Source organism: Polyodon spathula, chromosome 2 (genome assembly GCF_017654505.1).
Source record: "Polyodon spathula isolate WHYD16114869_AA chromosome 2, ASM1765450v1, whole genome shotgun sequence".
In the NCBI taxonomy this organism is placed as follows: Eukaryota; Metazoa; Chordata; class Actinopteri; order Acipenseriformes; family Polyodontidae; genus Polyodon; species Polyodon spathula.
Genome location: NC_054535.1, coordinates 45,914,225 through 45,924,880, shown reverse-complemented (window position 1 = coordinate 45,924,880; position 10,656 = coordinate 45,914,225). Strand labels below are relative to the sequence as shown.

Genomic DNA, 10,656 nt, shown 5'->3' with positions numbered 1-10,656 from the left:
CAAGGTTTGAATTTTGCATGATATACAGGTAACCTTTTTAGTGACACGTTAGTTTATTAATGTTCGTATACATATTTTTTATACCACATCATAACATATGTGTGAAATTATAAAGTAACTTATTTGTCATATTTTAAAAATATTACTTTTTTATCTCAAAATGATTATTATTTTCTATTGTACATGTAAAGACACTGATCTTGATAATGCAACAGTTCCTATATTCATTTTTTTTCTCGTTTTTTGACTGCATGGAAGAACTTACTAAAACACTGAACAAAGCTTCAATGTTTCTTTTGAATAACATACTTAATTACATAATCTATTTAAAACATTAATGTTTATACTTCACGTATGTTATTATTTTTATTTTTCAAAATTCTTGGCAATGGTTTTATACTGAATGATATTTCACAAAAGCGCATTGCATATTGAGTGTGAAACAGAGGAGTGTTTTCAGTGTCTCTAAATGAAGGCAGATGTAAACACATCACTCTGTACCAAAGTTATGAACAGCAGATTTCCAACAGTGTGAGTAAGCTTTATTAGAACAACGGTGGTATTAAGATTCACCGCCATTTAGATCAATTGAATAGAACCCAGGGAGATCGATTTAAGACAATACATGTTTATGTTAAAAATAATGAACTGTATATTACATTTAACACAGTGTGTGTGGATCTTTTTAAGAAATGTTTTAAAATAGTAGAAATGTACCCAATAAAGTTAACAACACATAAATAAACAACTTAGACATTTAGTTTAGGAGCGTGTGACTAATACTGTGTATTATTCATTTTAGAACTGCTAATTATGAATTTTTCTTTTTGAAAAAAATAAAAGGGGTTAATGATGTTTTGGAGTAAACAGCTTTGAAATTAAACCACTGTTTAATTTCACCGATAAAGCTGATTTTGTTTGTTTTTGCCTGATATCAGCATTGGATAAAAGATATGTGTATTTATCAATAATAAAATAAATATAGTTAAATTCACTTGGCAAATAGTAACTTTTTTCATTCCTTAAGTGTGGACAAACTGTAATGAACTGTTTGCAATATTGTGAATTCTCCAGCAACCCAGTGCTTTATAGATGTAGTTTAAAAAAATAACTTTTATTAAAACTGTACCATAATTAAACACAATATGCCAAGCACTGTTTAAAGTCACACAATTTAGACAGCATCTGTAAACCTCTCACCTCTGGACTATATCATATGGCATCCAGTTGCACCAGTACTTGCATCAGCTTGTATTTGCACTGAACTGCTCCATGCCTTGCCGCATTCTACTACTGTTCTTAATTATAACTACTTCCTGTATCTTGTATACTCTTATATGTATCTGTATTCACAGTTTTTGTAATTGCTCTTGAAATTTGAAATCATTCTCATCCATTCATCACACTTAGTACGCGCTCATACTGGACTCTACTCATATAAGCAAATCTCTTTAATATAAGTTAACTGCTCTTAGTCGAACCCACTCTTACATATAATTATTTACTGTATTCCCTATTTTTTTGTTCTTATTTGAATTTGATCTTTTGCTACTGATTTTATTGTACATTACAACTGCTCATCTGTAATATGATACTCTCTAATGTGATATTCTGAAATGTGATACTTTACAGTGTGATATTTTGTAATGTGATACTTTGTACTGTGTTAAGAGCATCTAATAATAATAATAATAATAATAATAATAATAATAATAATAATAATAATAATAATAATAATAATAATGAAATCACACAAAAAACAAACAGAAAAACCTTAAATGTTTGTTTCTGTTTTTTTAACCCAGCTATTTTCTAATAGCAATCAAACCCTCATAAGAGGGCTTCAGCATCTGGTGCCCGAGCTGAAAAAGGTGTGTCTTACCAGACGATCAAGACAATGGGTTGTGTTGCTTAACTATTACAGACGATCAAGACAATGGGTTGTGTTGCTTAACTATTACCATTACATTCTGGGAACAGCAAAGGGAACAAACTGTACACCTAATTATACCAGTGTCTTTCTGTCCGAAATGAATAAAGCAGTGAGACACTGACAGGGAGGACCCTGTCGCTGGTTCAGCTGCTTGCCCAGGGGGCCTATGCCTGTTTAAGAACGCAGCAGCGCCTGCGTTCAAGGCCACTGCACGACCATAGCCATACAGACAGGTGCAGAGTGAAAGTTTGCTGTGTTTACATCGAGGAGGAGAGTGTTTGCTCTGCAGGATAACCACTACGGAACCCTTTAACTCCAAGACATTGCTCAGCCAGGACCGTCAAGAAAACCCTGGAGGTCAAGTTTTCGGTAGCAACAGCAGTATGTTAGTTTAGGGTATTTGATCCCAAACTAAGTACAGAGAGGATGTTGTGTATGTAGTGGGCTCCTGGAGCAGGAGGTCCCTTTCAGTGAGGCTAGCGCTCGCCCTGTGTGGCAAACTTATTTTTAGCTTTGTTTTCTTTTCTTTTCTTTTATTAAATCCGGCACTAGGATGACCATTGTTGGTACCCTAGCGTCGAGCCTGTGTTATTTATTAAATATGCGCGCCTGTGAGACGTCTCAACACCCACTGCTCTCTGATTCATTATTATTCAGTGACGACCCACAGAGGTAATATCGCCCTGTTACAGACACAAACACACAAACCATGATATGAAAAATGGAAGGATACACTTTTAACCCTCTCTAAAACTGTTGAAAAAATGACGCAGGACCTGCACGATTTATTTAATTAATCAAAATAAGCTTTAAGAAAATAATCCTTAACAAATATTCTAACAGTTTTGGGAACAGAGCCCTACACTAATATTGCAACACCTATGTCAGTAATTTCAAGGTTGTTTTTAAAAGGTGTTTTTGGTACCCATCTGCACAAACTATGCTGCTTCTATTATATAAAACATTTTCTGTGAAATAATGTAAATATTATTCTGAGATTCTGATTGCTGTCAATGTTACATCATCTCCCCCACAGACTGTTAAATGAAGTGTCAAACAGACTGGTTTATTATCCCTTGTCCATTAAGTCATTACATTAAAGCCAATACTTCATTCAACACTTCAACTACAAGGAAGATAAGGGAAGCCATATTTACAAAATTTTAAAAGAATGTGCCTTTTTGGTGCAACTAGTTTTCGGCAGTTCAGCGGTATCTCCTATGATTATATGATGACTTAATGAAATGGCCAGACACTGCGGTGACATCAGCAATAATTATTCTTATAGGGATTATTCCTTCAGGTGAGTATTATGGGGGATGAAGTACAGACGAGCCTCCCAAAACCATCTAATCAGTCTAACCACTACAAATTCCAGACGCCCCCATGTGCAGCTTTAATTTATGCTAAGCATGTGTCAGCTAAAATCATTGATTTAAATGACGTAAAGTGATGTATTCCATAATTATAAACTGACATCAGCTTTTCAAAATTGTTAAATCCCATTAACAACAGAGGTACCAACATAGTCATGTCCTTTCAGCAGTAAATCCTGCTTTATTTATTTATTTTTGTTTGCACTACTATAGTTTCAGTGTCCACTCACTTAGTTGTGATAGGGTTGTATACATATGCTTACCTCATGAACAGTTGAAGAAATATCAGATTGACTTGGAAAAAGCTTTGTAAAATCTAAATTGCTTTTAAAGCCTAGCACTGCGGTCAACACTTTTCGAATATGCCCCCAAAACTTTGACACGCTGGCTGTCATGTTTTTCACTCAAATGCAACAGATTTTTTTCAACCATGCACATGTTTGCTCACTTCTCCTGTAGCTTGTGAATACAGATTACCAAAACACTGAACAACTATAAACGTGTGCAGACAGCCAGTGTCTCTCACAAATAGCGTCATGATTGTCTAGAGGTAGCCATAATTTATTACTGTATATCTAATTTACAAACATTCAATCCACCACCATCCCCCCAGCATCATTCACCTATGCTTTTCACAGGCTGTAATTGTAAACTCAGTTTTAAGCACTATCTGCAGTTGTGCGATGCTCAGAGTTATTTTGAATGTTTCTGTAATTATACATCTTTACATATGTTGAGTACATACCTGCCTACATACAGAAAATGCTTGGCGTTGTCTCTTCTTGTTCTGTGAGAATTACAAATGTAAACATTTAGTAATATCAAATAAAAGTTATTCCAAAAAAAGAGAACTTGATTTTTGCATTAGGACCACTTTACTGTATACTGAAAGAATGATACAGTATCTGTTCCACCAATGTTTGACTACTTCACATAGATCCATATTTAAGTTGAATCTTCTTAGATCCGTTTTGGGTACCGTCGGTAATGTCAGTGAGTGTTTAACTTGTGCCCATTATTTACTGTAAAGTCATTCAAAAACCCAAAGCTATCATTTACCATCTAACTGTGTGTGAAACTAGCCATATTCTACAATTTATAACGTAAACTATAAAAATAGCAACAAGAAAAAATACTTTAAATATAAGATTGTTATAAGATTGTTGCCATTAACAGGAAGGAATTTGGGGGCAGTGTAGGCTAAGACACAGAACACAACTCACACATCAAAAACCAGTGAAATACTGAGAACTGTGAATTAATTAATTAATTAAACAAATTTGTGAATGATTAAATGAAGCATGGTATTGTGTACAGCATATTGTATATGTCTTATACAATACAGCAATGCATGGTAAAGTATTGGAAATGTAATTATTATTCATAAATAGTTTGTTGGATAATTTAGAAAAATATTAGAATGTTTCAGAAAATAACTAAGGGTAGACACTTCAAACTCACATTCCGTATATACAGTACCGTACCAAAATCAAAAACTCTCAATAAGCTGTGCAGCTAAAACCCCTGTTCTTATTCACGTTGCATGAAATCCTTGATGTGGCATAGACTGGCAAACATTAATATTTTTCCTAAAGTATTTTCATAACAAGTGCCAATTTAAAATACATTAGCTACTCAAAATAGAACAAAATATATCTTTAAGCGTTGTAAGTGAGTTATTGAGGGTAGATATATTGGGGCACGAATAATATGTAGTGTAACAGAGAAAAGGAGAACGTAGTCCTGGAAGTTGAAAACAGGAAACAGGACTACACTTCCCAGAATACCCCTGGGGTTGGAATCAGAACTATAATGAATTACACCTGACACTAATCTAATGAGGGACACCTGCCTGTGATGAAGCAGGCAGGTATTTAAACAGATCTGAGATGTGGGTTGAGTTGTCTGCAGGAAGGTGTTGACCTGTGTCAATGAAACCTTAAGAAATGGTCATTTTGATAACTGTGTGACTTGTCTTGTTGACAAGTATTTTGTAAATGGAAAAATGGCCTAGCTGTCTGATACATAGGTAGAATTGTTACAAATTTAGTTAGTACTCCTTGGCGGAGAAAGGGTTTTGTTTTTTACTGTTTTGTTTTTCTGATACTTTTCTCTTAACTCTGCATTTTTTGTGTAAAGACACCGGCATAGATAAACATACAGGTACCGTCCTGTCTACCTATATTTGCTGTGGTCAAGAATACTTATTTTACAAAAGAAGACAGTGTTAAAGGTCCCAAGGGAAGTTGGGTCTAACTAGGCCATTGTATAATCTTAGGATAACCATGCTTTTTGCAATATAGCCTAACATTCTATTTGCCTTTCTAATTGCCTCACCACATTGGCGAGAAACTTTTAAGGATGACTCCACTATAACGCCGTGATCCTTTTCAAAGCCCTTGTCCCCTATTTCCATCCAGTTTATTTTATAGTTACAACATGGAGTTTTATGCCCAATTTGAATTTCTTAACACAAGTTTGCCCAGTTACAGAGAAAAGCCAAATCCCTCTGATTCAGCTGGGCTGCGGATTGAGAGTGCATTACTCCCACAAGTTTGGTATCAATCTTGCAGTGTGTAGCTTGGTCCAAGTCATTTATGTAAAACTGCTTTCTGTTTTTTAACCAGTTATGTGTCCAATTACATTCCTGCTGATTTTAATTTATGTTATGTTTTTCATGTGGGACTTTGGCAAAAGGCTTTTTAAAAATCAGTCATAAGCATTGTGATCATCTAAAAAAACAATTAAAAAAAAAACCTAGGTGGTAAATTTCAGAGCTTCAGCATGCATCTTACTTCTGTCTTGCCAGTTCTGTAACATTTTCGTGGCAGCTGGGTAGTTTTTTAAATTAAATTATTTGTTTTCCAAAGACTTGTGAGTAAGCTGATTTGTTATTATGTCAACCAGAAGACTGGTTAAAAAGCTAATGCATTATCTTTTCAAGTTTTGAAAATATCGCTGTCTGGAACCACACTGAATACCTTGAGGAGTCTTGTTATTGTGTTGTGTTTATTTAGTTACACTGCCCAAAAGGACCAGGATGTAATTACATTTTAATAATATTGTTCATGTGTCTGAATCCACAAGACCCGGCAGGTGGTGTAATTCGGGGTTTATGTCGTACCTTATGAATCACATTGTGCTTCTTGGAGCTGATTGGCTGAATCAGGACAGAGCGAAACTTTAAAGAGCGACAGACATGGAGCAATTGCAGAAGTCACAGCCACGGAGACGGGAAGCCTTGTACCAGGAGCTACGTTTGCAGCATACCAACAGAGGTATTTATTTCTTTTAAATTATTATAACATTTTGTGGAAGAAAGGTAGGGAAAAGGCATGATACATCTTCCTTTTGTGTGTGGTCAAATCAGATTTGCACAGTACTATATTAATATAAGCATGTTGAAAATAGTAGAAACTATATGAATTATTATGTTAAAAACTCCTACTAAACTGATATGAAAATCTGTAAAATATAAATCTTTATTGATAACATACTATCTAAGGAAGTACATTTCTTTTTGATACAAAAGCATATCTGTGGCAGGGTGGAAGCACTTCTGCTGTAAATAGTGTGTAAATAGGATATATCCACGCCACTCCCCAATTAGCACCAATTACCTAACTGGGGAATGGCCACACCATTGATTGCTGGCAGGGACAGATTTAACCCCATCCTTATCTACAGCAGTAGGGGCTTCTTTCTGCCCTGCCACAGTGTTGTTAGTATTGTTATTTTTGAATTTTTTTATTTAAGGAGTGTTGATGAAGATGAAGACATCAATCATATTTGCCTGCCTTCTGGGTGCATCATTTGCAGTACCAGTAAGTTGATATGGCGTATTTAGAAATTTGCAAACTACTACAGTAAACGCAATACAATTGTCTGAGAAGGAGAAATAGTCCTGTATATTTCTTATTGTTTCAGGTATATCATCAACGATACGGATTCTCTGCAAGTAACAGCAATGAGGTAAGATTATTTTAGTGGATTTAATTATCAGAAAAATCACAATCGTAATTATTTCCATTAATGATGTTAAGCTGTATAGATACATTTTTTAAATTATTCATCTGAAATTATTAAAATTGCAATGCAACCTTAACTAAGTGAGATACTGTACACTTCTATAAGTTATGTTTATGTATTAAACATTCACTGTTTTTGTTATCTGTTTTTAGTTTATGCGACACAATGGAAATGCATACAACGGAGTTGGATATGGGCAGCCACAGGTAGATTATTATTTTTATTAATTTATTGAATTTTGCTGCAACACTGCTCTTTTTTGAAAATATGCCATTTATACAGCCTTATATGTGCACAAATTACATAGGAAGGGACCTTTTCTAAATGTGTTATTGTATTATATCTTATTTGGCAGGTGCCGTACATGCCTCCCTATGTGTACCAGCAACAGCAGCCTGACATGGGTGTGCCATCCCAACTGCCCCTTAACCCTCAGGTAGCTGGAGGAGCCGGACAAGGACCCATGCAACCACAGGGGCCTCTGCCTCCTCAGGTACTCCTGCCCCCACAGGGGCCTCTACCTCCTCAGGTACTTCTGCCCCCACAGGGGCCTCTACCTCCTCAGGTACTCCTGCCACCACAAGGGCCTCTACCTCCTCAGGTACTTCTGCCCCCACAGGGGCCTCTGCCTCCTCAGGTTCTCTTTCCACCCTCCCAGAAGGACCAGTCACCTAATGCTCCTCAGCAACCACAACAGCCCAACCAGGTAAAATTCCATAGAATCTTTTTTTTTTTTTTAAACTGTACTATCATTTTTATATTCAGCCTGACGATACTCTGTTTCTTTAATCCCAAGATGCAGCCTTCCTACTACCCCCCTGTAGTATTCCCTCAACAGACAGGAGGACAGGTGATATCGCTGATCCATTTTAGAAAATAAGAATTTAATAAAAAGGAATATCTGCATCTTAGTTGACTTCATCTTTGTCACTCACAGGGCATGCCTTACTACATAGGCTATGGTTACCCACAACCAAACCAACCGGCTGTCTGGCAGCCAACACAGGAACAAGCCCAGCAGCATCTGGAGCAGCCAACACAGACGTCCCAGCAGCCATTGCAGGTAGAGTACAGCTGAAATGTATTAGACATCAAAAACTGTAATCTCAATGTGATACCTTCATGTTTTTGTTGTTTGAGTCATGTTGTCCTTTTTGTTGTTGTTGAGCAAAGTGCTTGTACTATTAACCTTAATCCCATGCTCATAATTACCCTCTGAATCTGAGATATTTTCATTGAAAAAATATTCTGCTAATCTCATGCGTCTCTCCCACTCCTTTAATTCGGTGGCCAATTTTTATCAATGTATTTTTTAGTACGCATAAACTTAAGTCCTTTACTCAATACTGTTTTTTGGGATGTGGTTAACATTTTACTTTATAAATTAAATACAATGTCTACTGTCTCATCTTTAGTGTATTTGGTACCATTTCCATTTTTGGGTCTCCTATTTTTCTGTTTTGAATTCTTTGTCCTTGTCATGTTTAATTCTCTATTTTGCATTTTATTGTTTACTTTAAACTGGTTTATTTTTACTGTTTTTGATTTATTTTGATTGTCTTTCTTAATTATACCACAGTATTCAGATGTTCTTCCGGTTTCAGTGTCTTTAAATACAATAACTGAGAAATGGTTATTGTTGTATAAAAAATTAATTATTTTAATAGTTTCTGTTTTGTGCCTTTGTATTTAAAACAATACTTATTCTTTAAGTCTATGTATACATGTATGGGCCTATTTAGTAGGTCTACAGCTGAGTCGATGTACATTTCATATAGTTTTATATTGCTTTCCATTAGTTCTATTACAGTATGGTCTAATTGTTCGATGGTCATGATCATGTTAACTATATATATATATATATATATATATATATATATATAATAATGTTGTCTGTGTTTTGGTGGTGGTTGGCAGGGATAGGGCTAATCCCCAACCTGACAAAATAAATGTGAGAATGTGGCTGGGCTCAGACGAGGTAACTGGTGCTAAGTGGGCCACATGAAATAAAAAGGGAGCTTGAAGCTCTATGGCTTAGCCGTCCCAATCATTTAGTTTAAACCCCCACCCCAAAGTTTAGTTAGGGCTCCGAGGGGAGTTAGGTTTTTTACTTGTTTATTTAGTTTTTGCGTTTAATAACCGTGTATGACTACGCTAAAATACATTTCTTGTGTCTGGGTGCCCGAACTCGCTGCATTCAACATATAATCTAAAAAATATCTGAATAAAGTATGCATGCATGAATACATAATGTTATGTTCTCTTTGTCTTTATTTTACAATGGAATGGTTCACTTTTTAAGCATATCATGTGACATTGCCCACATTTATTTTAAAGAGGTTTTTTTTTTTTTTTTTTTTTGTTTTAAATTTAGGAAAGCACAGCCAAACAGCCTCCTGTAATTGGAACAGAAGCTGTATTTCCTACAACTGCTCCAGGACAACTTGAAGGAAATATCAAAACTGTGACAGAGGAGGTATGACTGTGCATTGGGTTCACTGCTTATCTTTGTAAACAGAAGAGACCTCTCTCAACCAGCAGGTTTATGAGGTCATCTGTTTCAAATCTATTACTTTCCATAGCCTGGTAAACCATTGCTGCCGTTGATTTACAAAACAATGCAAATGTCTAGGAATTAAAATATTTGTGTTTAAATCTGCCCTAAATACTGTCATACATTGGTGTTTCCTTTGTTTTGTTCTTAGACTCAACCTGGTCTTGTGCTCCCTTTTGAGCCATAGGTGGTGACAAAAAAATGTAATATGCGCAAGTAACCTTCAGGTAAGAATTGGTGTAAGATTATTATTATTAGGCTTCCAAGCCTGGTACCCAGTAACAATGGGATACAAATATGTGAAAATGGTGATGTTTTATAAAACAAGATGGCCGCCAATTATACGTTTACATTTGAAATTTAAACCTGCGTCAGTTGACAAACGATTTACTTGACTAACTCTAAACCCCACAAGCATCTTTCCTGAAATTCTATCAATACAACTGACTTTTAAAAAATTGTGTTGACCAAAAACAAAAATGGCCATTTGACTCATTATTTAGAAACCTTTCGAAATCATCTTCTTGGGAACCGGTGAAGCGATTGATCTGACACTTGGCACATATCCAAACCCACATCAAGTTTGAGAAGCAGAAGTTTCTGCGATAAATTTTAATGTCAAATGGCTGCCATAAACTTTAACGAAATGTGCCCTTAACAGCAAACTGCTACTATTTGAACATTGTTTGACCAACAAACTCCAAACTTGGCAGTGATTGTCCCAGTAACAATGTAATACAAATATGTCAAAATGGTTATGTTTT

General features: G+C 35.5%; 1 protein-coding gene across 1 annotated transcript; it reads left to right on the top strand.

The window, feature by feature from the left end:
- Positions 1–6,531: 6,531 nt before the first annotated feature.
- On the top strand, positions 6,532–10,086 carry LOC121328004 (circumsporozoite protein-like). Its single transcript, XM_041272423.1, has 9 exons — positions 6,532–6,587; positions 7,066–7,133; positions 7,237–7,281; positions 7,491–7,544; positions 7,694–8,044; positions 8,135–8,188; positions 8,276–8,401; positions 9,713–9,814; positions 10,044–10,086. The coding sequence occupies exons 2-9, from the start codon at positions 7,074–7,076 to the stop codon at positions 10,077–10,079; spliced, it is 828 nt and encodes a 275-aa protein (XP_041128357.1). The 5' UTR covers positions 6,532–6,587; positions 7,066–7,073; the 3' UTR covers positions 10,080–10,086.
- The last annotated feature ends 570 nt before the right edge of the window (positions 10,087–10,656 follow it).

Coding starts and splice junctions, on each gene's coding strand:
- LOC121328004 (XM_041272423.1), top strand. CDS start 7,074: ATGAAGATGAAGACATCAATCATATTTGCCTGCCTTCTGGGTGCATCA. Junction 7,134..7,236: donor GTGCATCATTTGCAGTACCA/GTAAGTTGATAT, acceptor TTATTGTTTCAG/GTATATCATCAACGATACGG. Junction 8,402..9,712: donor CGTCCCAGCAGCCATTGCAG/GTAGAGTACAGC, acceptor TTTTAAATTTAG/GAAAGCACAGCCAAACAGCC.